The sequence below is a fragment of the Dama dama genome, chromosome 21 (genome assembly GCF_033118175.1).
Source record: "Dama dama isolate Ldn47 chromosome 21, ASM3311817v1, whole genome shotgun sequence".
Taxonomy (NCBI): Eukaryota; Metazoa; Chordata; class Mammalia; order Artiodactyla; family Cervidae; genus Dama; species Dama dama.
Window position 1 is genome coordinate 73,546,603 of NC_083701.1, and position 20,893 is coordinate 73,567,495.

Here is a 20,893-nt window from a genome sequence, read left to right on the forward strand (position 1 = left end):
AGTGGGGTGACCCAAACGACTCTAGGCTGTCAGAGAAGGCTTGCGAGGGGGAGCTGGGTTCACACCCAAGGCAAAATGAGGAGCAAGCCAGGAACAGGGGCTGTGCTGGGCTATCAAGGGGTCAGGAGGCATCGGTCACACAAGTCGGAACGTCAGAGAAGTTGCCATCATCTTGACGGCACGTATGACCTAATTGTGAGGACAACACTGTACTGAAATCTATAAACAGACAAGCAGCTAGAGTAATGGTACTATTTATTGAAACGGCAAATGGAACATCTTTAACTCATAAGAACTAATATGCTTTGCGAAAAACCCTCGGTCCCTACCCTCATAAAAACTAAGATAAATTCCATGATGTTCAAGGCAAACATCAGCTCAGTTGCTCAGTCGTGTCTGACTCTTTGCGGCCCCATGGACTGTATCCCTCCAAGCTCCTCTGTCCATGGGATTTTCCAGGCAAGAATACCGGAGTGGTTTGCCACTTCCTACTCCAGGGGATCTTCCCAAGCCAGGGATCAAACCCAAGTCTCTGAACTGGCAGGCAGATTCTTTACCACTAGCACCCCCTGGAAAGCCCAACAATTAAATTAAAGAGAATTTATCAAAAATACCTAATGCTTTGGTTCAACTTTAGAAAATATCTGTACTATCCATACTCACTTGTCCAAGGGTACATTCACATTCTCCTAAGAAGTCATCATCGCTCAGCTCGATGGTTTTGTTGTCGATGTCATAAATCCCAAATTTCAATTTCTGAACCACTTCAAAGTAGTAATCAATAATAAATGTCTTGGAGAATTTGGGATTCAAGCAATTCTTAATCCTCTCTGTGCGCTCAACCTATATTCACCCCACCAAAACAAAAAAAGTTTCTTCAGATCAAAGGTGCATTTGTTTATTATCTTTATATCCTACATGTGACTAAATATTGGCATGACAGCTAAAGGAAGTGTCTATATGTATATGAAATATTTCACAATCAAGGACTAATTTGCCCGAAAAACTGCACTAACAGATGAGATGCTTTTATTTTTAACTTTTTAAATAAACTCTTCATATTGTCAAAAAAGCAATTCAGGTGACTTTTCAGCTACAAGTTTTTAATATTACCTCATACCACTGTTGACCGCTGGTATTCAAAAATAACACACATAAAGGGTCTGACTTTGACCCTATGTCTTTATCCAAAAGATTGTCGCAGGAAATATTCAGCTCCACCTTTGTGACGCACTGGGCAGCCATCTCTCGAGCTGTGAGAAAAACAAAGAAATGAGTAAACCAGGGAAATGGTGCCTTTAAGAAGCACACGCATTTCTTGGGAATTCCCTCAAGGTTCAGCGGCTACGACTCTGAGCTCTCACTTCCGGCCCCGGTTTGATCCTGGACAAGGAACTAAGACCCCGAGAGCTATGTGAAGCAGCCAAAAAAAGAACAAAGAAAAAGGCACAGGCATTCTTAATGAAACACCTAAATTCTTCAGACACACAGTCAGAACAGGATGACAGAGTGAACTTGCTGGAATGACTGTCATCTGTGTCTCCAGGGGACTCAGATGTCTCAGATGTCTCCCATGGAAATCATACTGCTTCCGCCAGATTATCTTGCTGGGATAAAACTCATTTTACTGTGTGACAATAAAATGCAGCTTTTTTCAAGATGGCAAATAAGATATATGAATCTTCTTATCATTTCCCTGTACGTTTTACCCTCCAGAAAAAGTCCAAGTAAAATCGTGACCTTTCACTTAAAGGCAAACATAGCCTGCTGCTACACAACGAGACAGATGAAACCTCAACCTCAGTTTTATCTTTGTTTATTTGACAAAATACTGAGTGAGATGCTTGCTGTTTTCGAGGAATTTTGGCTAAGACCCAGACCTGGAGAATAAAGGACCCTCACACACCCCTCCACCCCTCTCTGCAGTGGTCCTCAAGCCTGGCTGCTCCTGGAATCGCCCGGGGCGCTTTCAAAGCCCCTGAGGCTGGAGGCCCGCACAAAGAGATGTGATCTAACTGGTTTAGGGTGCAGCCTGGGCGGCGCTCCTTGGATAACTTCCATGTGCAGACAAGGTTGACCAACTACCATCTACCGCGTACGCTCAGCTGCTTCAGGCGTGTCTACTTTTCACGGCACTATGGACTGCAGCCCGCCAGGCTCCCCTGTCCATGGGGTTCTTCAGGCAAGGACACTGTGGAGGGTTGTCCCTCCTCCTCCAGGGGATCTTCCCGACCCAGGGATCGAACCAGAGTCTCCAGTGTCTCCTTCATGACGGCGTGTGTCCGTCGCTCAGTCGTGTGTCCGACTCTTTGCGACCCATGGACTGTAGCCCGCCAAGCTTCTCTGCCCGTGGGATTCTCCGGGCAAGGATACTAGGAGTGGGCTGCGATTTCCTTCTCCAGGGGATCTTCCCCACCCGGCGCTCGAACCCCGGTCTCCCACACTGCAGGGAGTCCCTTTATGGTTTCAGCCACTGGGGAGCCTGGGTCACTGCAGCCGGCATTACCGGTGGTTTCTTTCCTGCTGAGCCACTGGGGAAGCCCGAGCTACAGAGCATCCAGCAAACGAGCACGGCTTCCCTTTCCTCGAGACTTGCTGATAAATGCTAGAGCTGGCCTCACGTTCGCTCACCCTTGCTTGCCCCAACTCCCCGTCAGGATACAGAGCGGACTGGGGAGCGGGCGCAGCGGTGGGCGCTGGCCCTGAGACGCAGCGAGGTTGAGGGCGATCCCTTTCCTCCCTAAGCCAGGGAATGAAAGCTATCAGAAGAGGAGGCGGGCACTGCACTCCCCAGCTGGAGGTCCACCAGGCTGGCAGTCCAAAGCAAAGTGAAGCTTTCGGGTCCTGGCGGTAGAAAAGCACCCCCTCCCTTAGAGCTGCTGGCAACGTCCTTAGAATGTGGACGTTCGTGCCCTTTGCTCTTCACTTTGAGCTGAAATGCTGAGAATACAGTAGAACGAATCTACTCATCGTCTTGTTACAGTCGAACGATTTCTGGGCTGTACAAAATGCGTGATCAGGTCTCAAACAATAAGGATTACTATTAGAAGGGGCTTCCCCGGTGGCCCTGATGGTCAAGAATCCGCCTGCCAGTGGAGGAGACACAAGAGACGTGGGTTGGATCCCCGGGTCAGGAAGGCGGCCTGGAATAGGAAGCGGCACTGGTGGGTGCTAAGCTGCCTCAGTCGTGTCCAGCTCTTCGCGACCCTATGGACTCTTCGGATTCTCCAGGCAAGAACACTGGAGTGGGTTGCCTTGCCCTCCTCCAGGGGATCTTTCTGACCGGGGGATCAAGCCCGCATCTCCTGCGCTGCGGGTGGATTCTTTTACCGCTGAGCTACTGGGGGAGCCCGGTGAGGATAACACTTATATGTAAAGTCAGTCTCATAGGAAAGAGACATCACACATCAGAAGAGTGTTATTTTTCCCTTAACAATGCTCACACGAGAGATACAAAAGGACCGTGCCAGGCACACCTGAGTATTTAGTATTAATAACCCGCTGACAGCTACACTACCACAATGCAGCCAGAACACAAATCTCCACCATTAGCAGCGCTCCTCGCCCCGCCTGAAAATGACTCCAAATGCAGCATCGTTTTTATCTAGAAACCCATTATGACAAATGGAAGAAATTACATAAACACACCGGTCTGAAACATTCTGAAAGTTTAACATTCATGAAAATGTTATTTTCATTTCCTTTCTAAGTAATTATCGAACACAGAATAATTTTTATTCAATTATATTACAATGTTCAGCTTTTTGAGGAGCAATAGGCATTCTTTCACAACGGAAGAAAATGAAGCAACTGTTTTGTATCCTTTAGTACGGAAAATAGGAGACGTGGCTGGGATAAGTGGTCAGGCAGAGGAAGGCAGGTACAGCTAAAGAGCAGGTCTGTGTCTTTCACTCCTCAAAAGAGCAGGATGATAGAGAAGATAGAAAGGGTCCCCAGGATTAGACAACGGCTTCTCTGATGCTACAGATTGCTTACTGGGGAGTCATCTGGTTTCTAAATCCAAACAGATTTAGATCCTAGAAAGAGATCCTAGACTGAGATCCTAGAAAGCATCTCAGTCATTCTCCAAGTCACCCAAACTTTCCTGAATCAACACTATATGACACAGATCAGTCAAAGGAATGGAAAATAAGGCCTAATACCTTAAGTAGGACCCGAGGTGTGAAATTTAAGGCATATGGTTTTTCCCACGCTCTAGCTGAAAACCCTCCAGTCTTTCTGCTCCCTCCTTTCCATCTTCCCTCGCCGACAGAGTCTGCCTCCGACAACCCCAAATCTCTCCAGGGTGGAGGCGCAGCACCTCCCTTCACCCACAGTCACGACTTCAGGTCTTCCGTAGCGCTCCTCTGCCTACTGGAATAGTCTCCTAAGAGTCTTCCCACCGCCATCTTCCCTCAACTCACATCATGATTTTATCAATCTGATGAAAAAATAATAATAATAACCATTACTGGCTGCCCAGGGCGTGCCCGAGTCCACTCAGTTCTGCCTGGAATCCTCGGCCGTTTGCCGCTGTCGCATCCTACAAACAGCTGTTTCCGACAGTCGTGGGTTTGTGGCATGCTCAGCATATATTAGACATACTACCAAGTGTAGCGATTATTATTTTATTAAGTACTCAAGTATTTCAGTTGACTGTCTCAGCATTGGTGGCTTATTATTAAACAGTAAGACATAAAGCACCTTTTTCATCCTTGCTTATAAAGAACTGCTTGGAGAACCTCTGGGATTTACACAAAATGAATTTGCCAAAGGAGTCAGCTTTGACGACAGGTAACTGCTAATTTTCCTAAATCCTCTTGGTAGAGTTTATTTATCTGAGCAACTGCAATAGTTGCCTGGGGACCAGTGACAATAACATTGTTTGCCCTAAAGCCATCGGGAGGGAGGAGCCGGTGTCCACCCACCAGAGCCTTTAGCACACTTCAGTCTTTGGCTACAAAATGAGAAGCAAAGTAGCTCAGTTGGGTCCGACTCTTTGCGACCCCATGGACTGCAGCCCCCCAGGCTCCTCTGTCCATGGGATTCTCCAGGCAAGAATCCTGGGGAGGGTTGCCGTTTCCTTCCCCAACAAAAGGAGGACTCTGGCAATACTAAAATGTCCTCAAAGGTTTCTCGTGGTTCCAGCATCATGACTCACTAATTGATACCCACAATACGTCCTGCATGACCTCCTCTGAAAGGGAACCGGGGCCGCCCCGGGGCGGCGGGAAGGAGGCCCAGCAGCATCGGCAGTGCATGCCTACACAAGGGCTCTCAGACTGCGTGACTCACAACAGCAACTGGGATCCCCGCCAAATACAGCGGGAAGAGGGTCAGATGGCAGTAAGTCCCAGGGCTGCCACCCTACCTGGAAGCCCCAGGTCAAACCAACAGATGGATATATTACGAGGTTACTATATACCTCCTGCTGCAGCTGCTGCTGCTGCCAAGTCGCCTCAGTTGTGTCCGACTCTGTGCGACCCCACAGACGGCAGCCCACCAGGCTCCTCTGTCCCTGGGATTCTCCAGGCAAGAACACTGGAGTGGGTTGCCGTTCCCTTCTCCAACTATATGCCTATCACTGTACCAAGGACAGGGGGCTGGGGGAGGGGGTGCTACGACAACAGAAGATCTTGCAGCTCATTAGAAGAATACTGAGCAACCCAGTCATTCAACACAGTATCTTCCATGTGCTCTAAATGCAGAGGATGGAGCGATGTAAAAACAGGACAAAATAAATACCTGGCTCTCTCTGTATACAAAGATACACAAAACCGTGGTTCAGACAGAGCAACAGAACACCTCAGAGGCTTTTAATCCTCAAAACTGAGGATTAAGAGTATATTCCACGATAGAAGTGTTTGCATTCATGCTGTCACTTGTTACTGGATTATTTTACCCCCTTAAAGTAGAGACTGGGGGAGCGGAGAAGGGAAGGACAGAGGGAAAGGAAAGACAGTTAACAATTCCACTCATCTGGATAACTTACGACTTTGCTTTTTGCAGTTTTCAAAGTGCTTCCAAATAATATATTTTATTCTGTGCTCTACCAAAAAAACCCTAGTGAATTGGCAGGACAAGGAGTGCTACTCTATGGTAAGAGGTCAAGGCATCACAGCTGTAACTATAACAGTAACCCTGCAAATAACTAGATTGCCTCTGAATATGTTGATAATTTTTAGCACATTGTTAAGTTTTCAAAACAATGCGTGGTATCCATTTTAAAAAATGAACTAATCCAAAAAGGTTAATTACCCTAGATAAACAAGCTAATAAGTGGCAAGGCCAAAGAAAGCACTTAGATTATTGCCCCCTCTTGCCAGAATGCCCTGAGGGTACCAAAGCCTCTAATTAATCATTATTTAATACAGCAGCAATATTCTCTAATTAATTTCCTTACGACTTTTTAGTTAGTGCATCAAATGTAATATTCAGCCTGACACAACTTAATGAACAGGATCATACAAAATTACAAGATTAATATTTATACTATAACTATTACTATATTCTGAAACAAATGTGAACAGAATAACAGTAGCTTGCCAAAGACTGGGAAGAGCTGAAAGGTTTATATTCACATCATAGCAGTGTCTCTTCAAGACAGCCCATGAGACTATAAACTACTTCAGGCTAAGAAAGCGTGTTCTCTGCAAAGTCCCCGCACACGCAGAGCTACGTGGGATCACAGGATCTCAGCGATCTCGGAGGGTACTGCTGGGCCCGCTTAAGGCAGCAAAACTATTCTCAGAACACACTGCACTTAACAGCCGAGACTCAGATCAAAAAACTCACAGTAAAGAAAAGTACACCAAGTCCGCCCAGTATTCAGAACACAGGGATGCCCGCATCTTTACTTAATCCTTGCCATGGGATACTACGAATGGGGATAGGGAATTAAGTACAGAAGCATAAAAACAGAGAGAAGGGCAGGTGTTCCTTTCAGGGTGCCAAAGGAACAAGAGGAGCTCGCCGGGACAGCACTTCTGTGCCAGCCACCACACAGGAGGGCCAGCGCTGCAGTCAGTTTCTCTAGGCCTCGGGTTTCTTTCAGTCATGAAAGCTAAGAGTCTAGTCAATCACTTTAACTCCTAAGGCTTCTTCCCGTTAATGTTCTATGATCCTAATTTAATGACAGTGAATAAGGCACTTGTTTAGAAATTGGTACTAAAGGAGTACCAGTTTGCTCCTTGGAAGGAAAGTTATGACCAACCTAGACAGCATATTAAAAAGCAGAGACATTACTTTGCCAGCAAAGGTCCGTCTAGTCAAGGCTATGGTTTTTCCAGTGGTCATGTATGGATGTGACAGTTGGACTGTGAGGAAAGCTGAGTGCTGAAGAATTGATGCTTCTGAACTGTGGTGTTGGAGAAGACTCTTGAGAGTCCCTTGGACTGCAAGGAGATCCAACCAGTCCATCCTAAAGAGGATCAGTCCTGGGTGTTCATTGGAAGGACTGCTGCTGAAGCTGAAACTCCAATACTTTGGCCACCTGATGTGAAGAGATGATTCAATGGCAAAGACCTTGATGTTGGGAAAGATTGAGGGCAGGAGGAGAAGGGGATGACAGAGGATGAGATGGTTGGATGGCATCACCGACTCAACGGACATGAGTTTGAGTAAACTCCAGAAGTTGGTGATGGACAGGGAGGCCTGGCATGCTGCAGTCCATGGGGTCACAGAAAGTCAGACACGATTGAGCGACTGAACTGAACTAAAGGAGTTCATACTCCTTTAAAAATAATTTTTCTTAATTTTTTTAAAGGAGAAACAGAAAATTTTAAGAACCAAGAAGAGAAAAAAAAGAGAAACAGGTTTCCAAACTCTGCTTCCCACTATTGAAAAAGCTATATCTGAAAAAATGTATATATTTAGATACTTTCCCACTGAAGGAGGTACCTTCACTTAAAATTGTTATTCAATTTCCCATCCCAAGATGACTTGAAAAAATAATCCATGTCAACAAACAAAACAGAGGGCTCAGTCTATTAGGTACATGCAGCATAGTAAGGAAGGGAATTTTACGACCATCTACAGAATCTCAGATTATGAAACTCCAGTTCATATCATGGCAGGAATGAAGGAATCAGCTTCTGGCCACTGCTTGTTTTTTTAATGAAATTCCAGATTCTTCAATTACCCTGAATAAAATCTAAATCAACACTATTGCTGATACTTGGACATGCAGAACTGGGGTCAGCAGAAGTTAATATGAAAGAGTTGTCACGTGATGCCCCTTTCTTTAAACTCAAGGAGTTAGTGCAGTTTTACCCTATCCAACCCACCACAAAGTGAGGAAATCAGTTAAGGCCCCTTCCTTGATTTCTCTGGAAAATTCCTAAGATACACTGGCCTGATCTATCATTCAGTTTATTTGCTATGTGCTTCAGGTGGTACTCTTTACTAATCCCCTGGTTGCTGTACACACATTTTAGAAATGTCACTGGTTATTATACTTTCAAGCAAACCAAATGAACAGTTCACCATAAGCAGTGAGTGAAGTGTTAATAAAAGAAGTAATGATAACATCACATTGCCTCACCCTATGAAACATGCATCTTGGCAAAGTCAGCTACAGAGTATACACGCCTTTCTCCACCTCCAGTGGATCTTTCTGGTAGCTCAGGTGGTAAAGAATCCCCCTGCAATGCAGGAGACCCTGGTTTGATTCCTGGGTTGGGAAGATCCCCTGGAGAAGGGAAAGGCTACCCACCACAGTATTCTTGGGCTTCCTTTGTGGCTCAGCTGGTAAGGAATCTGCCGGCAATGCGGGAGACGTGGGTTTGATCCCTGGGTTGGGAAGATCCCCTGGAGAAGGGAAAGGCTACCCACTCCAGTATTCTGGCCTAGAGGACTCCACGGACTGTATAGTCCATGGGGTCACAAAGAGTCGGACTCAACTGAGCGACTTTCACTTTCACTTATACATACCTTACCTACTAAGTGAATCACCTTTTACCAAAACTGCTTTGATAAAAATCAGATCTGCATCACCTGGCAGAAAATTCCAGGATGCTCAACCGAAAATTTAAGGTCCCCTGGTGACTCCATGGAAAAGAGTCCGCCTGCTAATGCAGGAGATGTGGGTTTGATCCCTGGGTTGGGAAGATCCCCTGGAGAAGGAAATGACAACCCATTCCAATATTCTTACCTGGAGAATCCATGGACAGCGGAACCTGACGGGCTCCAGTCCAAGGGGTTGCAAAAGAGTCAGACACAACTTAGCAACTGAAAAGCAACAAAGACTCAGTAAAGCTGCTTGCCAGATATTCAGCACTCCTTGGATGTTATATTAAGGCACAGCAACCTCCTGGAGTTCCTTGGGGTTCTCACTTCCCTCAGAGCATTTTATGAGACTGACGTGCTGCCTACTGCGCTAAGAGGGCAGATCCCTCAGAGCATTTTAAAAACAGCCTACCTTCTTCAATCTCCCAGAGGCTGGACCAGCCATCAGAAGGTCTCACCCTTCATATTACCCAACGATGCCCAATTCTGAAACCATGCTTTCTAAAACCTGGCTCCCTCATTTCTCCTCTTAGCTGGGCATATGTACTATTTAATTAGGCAAGACACATGTTTTCACATTTTAACACTACATGCTCCTCTCTCGTTCAGGTGAACAGTGATGATGAAAATTCTTTCCTCTTAGAGCTGCAACAACTACAGAGTTTAAAACCTTCCTTGGTCCTCAAGGTTTAAAAGTTTGTAATGTTGAGAAAGGACTTGGGATGTTATACATTTCCTGATTTCAAGAATATTCGTTTTCTGGATGCCAAGCACACACATTTCATCGGTTTTAACTTTCTGGCCAACCACTTTCTATTTCCCAATCATGAACAGTTTAATAGTGCTGTTCATTCACTCCACACTCATTCAACAAATACAGACGCCTGTGTGTCAGACACTATTCTAAGGGATTAGGAGACAACAATGAACAAAGCAGACAAAGATCCCTCCTTTCATGTGATTCCACTGTAGGGAGATATCCAGTGTGCTGGGTGAAGGTGAGTGCTAAAGACAGAAATAAAGCACAGAGGGGAACAAGAAGTGTTGCAGATGGGTGTAATATTTATGTTTATCAACTTATTTTGACAACATCATTGAAAAAAACTTTTTAAATTTTCCCTTCTTTTTAAGAAAATCCTGACCACTAAGCAGATTGTACACTGTTTTTTTGGTTAAAGGTTTTTAGGGAAGATAAAACCTTAAACTTGGAGTGTGGATGTTAGGTTGTATCTAACAAGCAGTGTGTTATGAAAGTGTGTGATAAAGGTCCTGCCGGTGAAATAACATACTGGAGAAGAGCTGGAGACTTGGGTTACTTCCTACATGGCTCGCTCAAGGGGTGTTCTTCCCTTGGACCTGGAATGCAGTCTCTGAAGAAACACTTTGTTCTTACAAGGTAATTTACATATTTGCTTTCTGTTGAAATAACTGGAAATGTTAAACCTAACAGTTGCTTTTGTCTTATGTAGCATCATATATATTTAGGTTGTATATTTTTATTGCTGCTGTTATTTAGTGACTAAGGCACGTCCGACTCTTTGGTGATCTCATGGACTGTAGCCCGCCAGGCTCCTCCGTCCAGGGGATTTCTCAGGCAAGAATACTGCAGTGGGTTGCCATTCCTTTGCCAGGGGATCTTCCCAACCCAGGGATCAAAGCCGCATCTCCTGCATTGACAGGTGTATTTTTTTTAACCACTGAGTCACCAGGGAAGCCCGCTTTTTTTTTTTTTAATATAAAATAAGTCAAATACCAAGAAAGGCAGTGAGGGAGGGAAGACAAGTTTCTCCTTACAGTTTCAGATATCTATTTTCACATGTCCCATCTATCACCTTAGGGTATAGAGACACGGTAAACTAAATTCTCAAAATATTCAAGTAGCCTGGTGACAACACATATCGCAACCGCACTTTTGCTTTGGTAATTTTCACAGGAACCAGACATAATACATCCACTTGGTACATCCAAGTGTACCATCCATTTCAAAATTGAAATTACACACATTTCAAAATTATTTGCTAAAATGAATATGTAGTATTTCCTTCTACTTTCATGGGGAAACTGTGTTAGTATGCTAGCCATCTAATTTATATTGGTAAATTTGACTATCACATAGACTAATTTTAACATCTTTTTAAAAATTATGACTGCATACTCACAAGCTGTTCTATATTAAAAGAGTAAACAGTCTCTCCAAAAGAATCCCATTCTCTCCCCATTTCAGCTTCCAAATAGATTTAAATGAGAATAACTGGCTTAAATGTAGGTATAATCTTACTTAAATGTATATAGTGGTGATGATTTTATAATGTAATGTATAAAAATATTGAATCACCGGTGCACCTAAAATTAACATAGTACTGTAGATCAATTATACTTCAATTAAATAAATAAAATGTATATATGTCTGCCTTTGATCATCATATTAGAAACTCAAATAATATAGTCAAATCAAATCTATGATACTTTACTTTTAGGTGTTAATTTAAACCTTCTTCTTGGGCAACCTTTTACTAAACCTTCTACCAAATATTCTACTTAATTGTCTAGACTTTAACCAATTAGCAATCCTTATAAGGTAAGAAAGAACTGGAAGGGAAAATATTGGTGGGAAGGAAGCTGGCCTATAGGGTGAAGGTAATAATGGGTAAATTAAAGGAAAGGCCAGATTTGGACTCTTCAACTTGTTGAATGCCACCAGCAGAAGTAGTATTAACCCTTGCTAAGAGATCTACCTAAAAGATCATGCTTTTGAGGCGCAATAGTAGCTAATCACAATTCCTTAAAGGTCAAGTGTTATTTAATCCAATTTCACATCCTACACTAACTCTCTAGGTTTTGCTGACAGGCATATTTTCCAGTACAGTAAATCACTGGCTAAATAAAGTTTTGAAAAAAGAAAGAGAAAAGTAAATTATAATAATAGTAGGGGGAAAAAAAATCACAGGACTCACCAGAAACAAAAGAGGGCAAGTAAACTATGCCTAAAGCGACACCAAGAACTGACAGGAGCCAGGCTGCAGTATGAACTGGGTGCAGTATGAACCCACGCTACAGAGGAAATACTCAGGGGAACAGTGCTAGCGCTGTAAAGAGGATATACAAATTTGCAACACTTAGGCTGCCTTAAATTTAAGTGGAAATGAAGATCACTGTCTATAAAGTGTCCACAGCTATAGGTAAAATTAGGAGAGGTGACCAGTCATTTATCAACCCTTAAAAGGCAAAAAGATGCTTTGTTTTCCCCAAGCTAAACTCTCCTGTCCTTCTCCTTTCTTCAGGCGCTGGATCTGAGAGAAGAAATCCTGAAAGAGAACCGCACAGTTGACAAGGAGGTCGTGCCAGGCCCTGTCGAAATGCGCTCGCCCTCACGGGCGGGGAGCTTCAGCATGGTCCCGTCCCGGACACCTCTCAGAATGTTTGCAGCCCAGAGTGGGATGTGTTTTTCCAATTCATCAGCTGTAACGAACTGCCTTTTAAAAACTTCTCATGAAAGCAAAAGAGCGGCCCTCAGCACCACAGATTAATCCATTGGCGTGCCTACAATTGCCAGCACCCGTGCCATCTGTCCTGGTTTCCGTTCTCATTCTTTTCTGCCCCCCTCTACCTGTGCTCTCGGTCCACACAAGTTGTGTCAGGCTCCGGCTGGCAGCGCTCAGAGGTGCAGTTTGCTGTCCACAATTAATAACAGCGGGATATATGTTGCTATATATAGTTCACCACTATGTGCCAGACACTTTGCTAAGTGTGGTCCAAAAATGATCTTATTCAATCTTCATAACAACCCTATGACATAGGAGGTATTTTATCTCTATTTTACAAGTGCAGAGGCAGGCCCTAAAAGGCTAAGCAACCCGCCCAAGGTCATACAGCTAACAAATCTCAAAGAATAGATCTCAAACCTAGGTATCCATCTTACCCCAAAGAGTAATAATATTCTTCGTTGTTGTTTAGTCGCAAAGTCGTGTCTGACTCTTTTACGACCCCATGGACTGTAGCTAGCCAGGCTCCTCTGTCCATTGGATTTTTCCTGGCAAGAATACTGGAGTGGGTTGCCATTTCCTTTTTCAGAGGATCTTCCCAACCCAGGGATCGAACCCTCCTCTCCTGCATTAGCAGGATTCTCTACCACTGAGCCATCAGGAAACCCCAATAACGTTTTTTAACATTAAGCCATAAAGGCTGGGTGCAGAAATCATACAGATCTGAATTTCAGCTCTAATGCCACTACCACTTAACACTTGTGCAATTTGGAAATGTATGCAATCTGAGTTTCCTCGAGTATGAAATGAAATAGCAATACTACTTAAGCTGATGGCTGCGAGCACTAAGTGAGCTAACACACACGAAAGTTGTCCAGCAGGGTTTGTGCGTCCTGTAACCAGTACTCGGCGCACTCAGTGCCGCTCTTCCTCCTACCTGATTAGCAGTTACAGAGGCAGCCACGAAAACATAATCCCGAGGATAAACAGAAAGTGTGGATCACAGGCAACGTCAGTGATAGGTTTGCTCGGTCTCCCAGAGGTTCTGGTAATGCAAAACAAACCTAACCGCACTTCCTCCACGCCCTCGGTGAGCCCAAAACACTAAACATCAGAAATTCGAAGCTGGAGCCGGAACTGGAGCTGCTAGGATACGCCTTCCCGCAGCCTCCTGCGTTACCCCCAGACGGAGTCACTTTTGTCCACCCCACGATCTGGAAGCTCCCCTAGGGTCCTCCGTTACCGAGGCGCGCCCCGCTCCCCCCGGTACTCAGGAAGCGCAGAGCGGGCCGCGAGTCCGCGTCTCTCCCCCGGCCGCAAGCCCACGGGGGAGGCTGGGGGGTCCCGGGCAATCGACGCTAAGCGCAGGCGGCGCCTCGCGGCCAGGAGCTGAGCCCGGAGCTCCGGCTGCCCCGGGAGACACTGGGCAACTCTGGGCCTGGGCCGGTCTCCGACCGCGCGTCCAGCGGCTGCAAAGGCCCCAGGCGCCCGGCCGAGCCGGGGCCGCGCGGAGCCCAGGATGCGCCCGCAGGGCGAGGGCGGCCCGGCCCAGTCGCGCGGAGCCCGCGGGCCCGGCTCTCCCGACCTGGCCCCTTCTCCTCCCCAGGGGACCACTGGGTTCCGGGTGCCCCGCCACGCCGGGCCCGAAGCAGAGGAGAGTCCGCACTCACGGCTCGGCCACAGGGATGGGAGTCACTCCGTAAGGAACGGGAAGGCGGACACCGCCCAGTCTCCCCGCCGCGGTGAGTCTAAGGAAACCCTGGGGATCGGCCGAGGGGCGGGGCAGGCCGAGGGGCGGGGCGAGGAAGGGCGGGGCTGGTGGGTGGGCGGGGCCGAGGCACGCCGGGGCGGGACTGAGGGGCGAGGCGAGGCTGGGGCCGCCCGAGGGAGGAGGCAGGGATGGGGGGCGGGGCCCGGACAAGGGGCAGGGCGGGGCTGATGGGCGGGGCGGGGGCCCGGTTGAGGGGCGGGGCGGGGCGGGGCTGAGGGGCGGGACGGGGGCTGAGGGGCGGGGCGGAGCTGAGTCCGGCTCCGCCCACCCCGGCCACTACCTGCCGGGAACTCTGATTGGTTTCTTACTGAAAACCCCTAGTCGACTTCAGGCCTTTAAAAGTAAGTTATCTGGTACACCAAAATAAATTCCTGAAAATATAAGGATTTACATTTGAGAAAATTTAGACCACATGTGAGCCAGGAAAGAATAAGGTTCAGCATGAAAGTAGACAAGTGCTAACTCCTAACCTCTATTACGTTGAGAAGACTCTTGAGAGTCCCTTGGACTGAAAGGAGATCAAGCCAGTCCATCCTAAAGGAAATCAGTCCTGAATATTCATTGGAAGGACCGATGCTGAAGCTGAAACTCCCATCTTTGGTCACCTGATGCAAAGAACTGACTCATTGGAAAAGACCCTGATGCTGGGAAAGATTGAAGGCAGGAGGAGAAGGGGACGACAGAGGATGAGATGGTTGGATGTCATCACCGACTCAGTGGACCTGAGTTTGAGTAAACTCCAGGAGTTGGTGATGGACAGGGAGGCCTGGCATGCTGCAGTCCATGGGGTTTCAAAGAGTCGGGCACGACTGAGCGACTGAACTGAACTGAACCGAACCACTGTTAGTTAGAGTGCTTTCAATGTGCACACTATCGGAATTATTTGATATTCTTAATTTCATTCAGTCCTCACAGTTTTGTGACGTATTTAGTGCCATTATCCCCATTTTGCAAATGAGAAAAATACGACTAACTTGAGATTTGATAGCTAAGTAATTGGCCTACTGCCCGAATTCACAGATTCAAAGTAATCTCTAATCATACCACCTGACTGTGACTTGATGCTGCCTGAGATAAAACAAATTATCAGTATTATGGGAAACATTGCTACATTTGACTACTTCAAATTTGAACTTCCGCCCAAGAAAAATGGGGCCAAGATCAATAGGCAAACATTAGAAAAAATATTTGCTACAAACCTAACTTTCAAAGAAAGGGTTAGTATCTTAAGTATAAATTGCTTTCAAAAAAATAGAAAAATGGGCAAAGGATAATTTTTTTAATTACAGAAGACATGGAAAAGTAAATGAAGAAGTACAGATTTCTAAACCAAGCTTTTCTTTTAATCCAGAAATATGAAAAGTAAACACTTCAACATAATTGTACCAAAGCAAGTGAAGATTCCTTCATTTATTCAACACCTCTGGGTCCTTGTTATGTGCCAAGCATTGTTCTATAGAGACCTGATAAACTAGTGACAAACAGAAGCTTCTATTCTAGAGGGAGAACAAATAATAAGTTATTTTTAAAAAAAAAAAACAAAATAATTTCAGATAACCATAAGTGCTGTGAAAGAAAAATAAAAATGGAGTCGGTGTTGCTAAAAGAGCTTCCTAAAATGGAGCCAGGAACCCTTGAGGGAGTGAGACATGCACATCTCAGCTCAGGTGGACTCTCAATAGGAACATCTAGACCATCTGCCCAAAGTCCATGAGACTCAAGGTATTTATCTGACCCTAGTGATAGCTCCCCATTAAGAACAAATATCTTCTTTTCTGCATCAGAATCAGCCATAATTCTCACCAGACAACTTTAACAACCTCGTAGTATCTGCCTTTATAAGCCCCTGACTCTTTCTCTCCAGAAGCACTCTTCTGGTTTTTACCCAAATCCCTGTCTCCCAAATTGCAATTCCTAAGGCCCTTGAGTAAAGCTCTTTGTTGCAACCTTGACTTGAGTTATTGTTCACAGTATTATAAGGAAAATAATACAGAGTAATGTGATAGAAGATATGACAAACCTAGACAGTGTGTTGAAAAGCAGAAACATTACTCTGCTGACAAAGTTCCGTACAGTCAAGGCTCTGGTCTTCCCAGTGGTCTTGTACAGTTGTGAGAGCTGAACCATAAAGAAGGCAGAATGCCAAATAACGGATGCCTTCGAACTGTGATGCTGGAGAAGACTCATGAGAGTCCCTTGGACAGCAAGGCGATCAAACCAGTCAGTCTTAAGGGAAATCAACCCTGATTTCCTTCCTTGGAAGGAAACTGATGCTGAAGATGAAGCGCCAGTATTTTGGTCACCTGATGTGAAGAGCCGTCTCATTGGAAAAGTCCCTGATGCTGGAAAGAAATTGAGGGCAGAAGGTAAAGAGGGCTTCAGAGGATCAGATGGCTGGATGGCATCACCAGATGCAATGGACATGAACTTGGGCAAACTCCAGGAGATGGTGAGAGACAGGGAGCCCTGGCGTGCTGCAGTCCATGGGGTCTGCAAAGATTCAGACATGACTGGGTGAATGAACACCACCACAATGTGATAGAAAGGGACTGGGGGATAATGAGAGCCTATTCAGACGGGTACAGTCTCTCGAAGGTTATGAAGGAAAAAGAAGTGTCTTATTTTGATTTGACTAAAAGATTGGTAAAAACAACCTTTCTGTTTTGGTTTTTATTCTGTTTTTACAGTAAAGTGAAGGTCCTCCGGTACCATTAATTTTGTTGCAAGTTTCAAAATTTCCAGAATACATGATATCAATACCTAACTTTCATGACCTTTTTCTCCACTAACATTGGGAGCAGAGACAATGAAATGGTTTTGTACTTTTAGTACCCAGTAAGCATTCTCTCATTTAAATGGACAGTGCCATAGCTGATTAACTTATTTATTCTTCTCAAACTACAGTCTTAATTCCATTCTACTTTTGTACTTCTTTATGCGCTCATTTATTCAACATGTATTGAATGATTATTATGTATCAGGCATAACAAGTTTCTAGAAACAGAACAAATAGACATGGGACTAAAGGGATAAAAAGGGATGCTAAAATTAATAAGAAATACAAATATATATATATATATATATATATATATATATATAGGTGTTCTTCTACTTCACTGGTTATTCCTTCTTATATCCTTTGGTTTTTGATCCTCCTATTCCCACTTCTTACACTGGACTGCCCCAGGGTTTAGATCTTGACTTTTCTTTTTTCTATCTTCATCCACACCTTTAGCTGTCTCATCTAGCCTTACAGCTTTGAAATTCATCTGCATTCTTAAAAAAAAATTATTTATTATGTATTTTGTGTCCATAGCCTTTCTCTAGTTGCTGTGAGAGGGTGCAACTCTTCGTTGTAGAGCGTGGGCTTCTCATTACAGTGACTTCTCTTATTGCAGAGCACAGGCTCTAGGGCACATGAACTTCAGTGGTTGTAGCACTCGGCTCAATAGTTGAGATTTTCAGGATCTAGAATGAGTGTTTAGTAGTTGTGGCAAATGGGCTTAGTTGCTTCAAGGCTTGTGGGATTGAACCCAAGTCCACTGTATTGGCAGGCAGATTCTTAACCACTGGGCCACCACGGAGATCCTCCATCTATATTGTGGAGGTTACCAAACTTCCAACTCCTGAAACTCTAGATTCCAGCTTTCTACTTTGGGGTGTGTTAGTTATCTACTACTCCATAACAGATTACACCAAATTCAGGGGCTTGCAATTAAGTAGTCATTTACCCTGGGCATATACCCTGAGAAAACCATAATTGAAAAAGATACATGTACTCCAGTGTTCATGGCAGTACTATTTTTAATGGTCATGACATAGAAGCAAGCTAAATGTCCATCAATAGATGAATGGGTAAAGAAGATATGGTATATACATACAATGGGATATTACTCGGCCATAAAAAGGAATGAAAGTGGGTCATTTGTCATGATGTGGATGAACCCAGCCTCTGTCATACAAAATGAAGTAAGTCAGAAAGAGAAAAACAAATATCATATATTAATGTATATATGTGTATATATATATGTGTGTGTATATATGTATATATATATATATGTATATATATATATATATATAATCTAGAAAAATAGTATTGATGACCCTATTTGCAGGGCAGGAATAGAGATGTGGACACAGAGAGGGAGGGAGAGGGTAAAGTGAACTGAGAGAGTAGCATTGATGTATACACCCTATCGTGTGTAAAATAGATTGTTGTATAGCACAGGAGCTGAGCTTGGTGCTTTGTGATACCAGGAGGGGTGGGATGGGCAGGAAGGAGCGAGGAAGGTCTGAGCGGGAGAGGATGTATGTATCCATATAGCTGATTCCCTCTGTTGTACAGCACAAGCTAACACAACACTCTGAAGCAATTATACTCCAATAAAAAATTAAATTCAATGAGATACCACAAAGAAAAGAAAAAAGTTATGATCAACCTAGACAGCATATTAAAAAATAGAGACATTACTTTGCCAACAAAGGTCCATCTAATCAAAGCTACGGTTTTCCCAGTGGTCATGTATGGATGTGAGAGTTGGACTATAAAGATAGCTGAGTGCAGAAGAATTGATGCTTTTGAACTGTGGTGTTGGAGAAGACTCTTGAGAGTCCCTTGGACTGCAAGGAGATCCAACCAGTCCATCCTAAAGGAGATCAGTCCTGGGTGTTCATTGGATGGACTGAGGTTTAAGCTGAAACTCCAATACTTTGGCCACCTGATGTGAAGAGCAGACTCATTGGGAAAGACCCTGATGCTGGGAAAGATTGAGGGCAGGAGGAGAAGGGGATGACAGAGGATGAGATGGCTGGATGGCATCACCAACTCAATGGACATGAGTTTGAGTAAACTCTGGGAGTTGGTGATGGACAGAAAGGCCTGGCGTGCTGCAGTCCATGGGGTTGCAAAGAGTCGGACACGACTGAGCAACTGAACTGACTGATGACTAAAGTAGTCATCTATTATATAGATTCTGTGTCTCAGGAATTTCAGAGTGGCTTAGCTCTGTGGTTCTGTCTCATCATCTCTCATGAGAATTGCAGGCAGGTATTCTTCAGGGTTGCAGCCATCTTCTGGGGCTGGAGGATCCACTTCCAAGATGGATGGCTTACGTGTAACAGTGGTGCACTTTGTTGGTGGGACACCTCAGTTCCTTTCCAGCTGGCACCTCTCAATAGGGCTGCTTGAATATCCTAAGGCTGCCGGCTTGCCCCGGGGTGAACAATCTAAAAGACCACAACAGAAGCTTAATGAGTTCTACGATTTAGCCTCAGGAGTCATGTACAATCACTTTTACCATATTCCAGTGGTCAGATAAACCAGTCTGTATCTAATGTGAGAGGGAATCCCACAAAGGAGTAAATTCAGGAGGTAAGAACCATTGCAGGCCATCTTGAAGACTGGCTAACACAGATGTCTAATAATCATTTCAAATCTAGATGTACAGGTACACCCTCCCAATCTTCCTTCCCAAGTCTGTATCTCCCAGAGTCTTCTCTATCTCAAGTAATGTCAAAGCGTCCTTCCAGCTGTTTGGGCCAAAACATTTGGAGAAATCTTTGCCTCTCTCAGATCCCATCTTATCTGGTCAGGGTATTGGCTAATTCTATCAACTCTGCCTTCAAAATACATCTGGATTCTGACTATTTTCCAGCCTAGTCCAAGTCACTACAATTTCTTTTTAGATTACAGTAACATCCTAGTAACTGCTTCTTTACCAGCTCCCCCCAGTCTGTTTTCAAAACTGTTAGAAGAATCTAATTAAAATGTAAATTAGACTGGGTCGTGTGTGTGTCTGTGTGTGTGCTCAGTCATGTCCAACTCTGCAACCCAATGAACTGTATGTAGCCCACAAGGGGTCCTCCGTCCATGGAATTTTCCAGGTGATAATACTGGAGCAGGTTGCCATTTTCTACTCCAGGGGATCTTCCTGACCCAGGGGTAGAACCTGCATCTTTCCCATTGTCAAACAGGTTCTTTATCACTGAGTCACCTGGGAAGCCTGTGTCACATACAATCATACAAAGGAAGAAAGGCAAAGCCCTTACAATGGTTTATGAGGCCCTACATTACCTGATCCCCATCTTCTCTCTGACCTTATCTCTCCTTAATACTCTCCTCCTTGCTCACTCAACTTAGAGCGCTAGTTGGTTAGTTTTAATCACACAGTCATGTCGACTCTTTGGGACTCCTGGACTCTACCCCACCAGGCTCCTCTGTCGTGGAATTCTCCCAGTAAGAATACTCAGTGGGTTGTCATTTCCTCCTCCAGGGGATCTTCCTGACCCAGGGATCAAACCTGGGTCTCCTGCATTGCAGGCAGATTCTTTACCATCTGAGCTACCAGGGAAGCCCTTATGTTCAGAGAAAATGTCACTTGACTTCCAAATTCAGGCCTCTGCACTTTCACTTTCCCCCACATGATATGCTCTGCCCCCAGATATCTTCAATGACTCATTCCCCCTTCTAACTCAGTGATTTCTTTTGTGGCCACCACCCTATTTAAAACTGTAATGCCTACAAAGAAGTATACTCTAAACCTCTTCCTGCTTTATCTTCCTTTTCAGCATTTAGCACTGCCTCTTATATCTTTGGAGAAGGCAATGGCCCCCCACTCCAGTATTCTTGCCTGGA

The 20,893-nt window shown here is 44.8% G+C and overlaps 1 protein-coding gene across 1 annotated transcript in view; it reads right to left on the minus strand.

Moving 5' to 3' along the window:
* Positions 1–14,281, minus strand: part of CPNE3 (copine 3) — a 46,993-nt gene extending 32,712 nt beyond the window's left edge. The window contains exons 1-3 of the mRNA XM_061123825.1: positions 14,159–14,281; positions 1,114–1,253; positions 664–843 (exon numbers count right to left, since the gene is read on the minus strand). Of these exons, the coding sequence (XP_060979808.1) occupies positions 664–843; positions 1,114–1,245 (312 nt within the window). The 5' untranslated portion in view covers positions 1,246–1,253; positions 14,159–14,281. The remainder of the gene's footprint in view (positions 1–663; positions 844–1,113; positions 1,254–14,158) is intronic.
* Between the last annotated feature and the right edge of the window lie 6,612 nt (positions 14,282–20,893).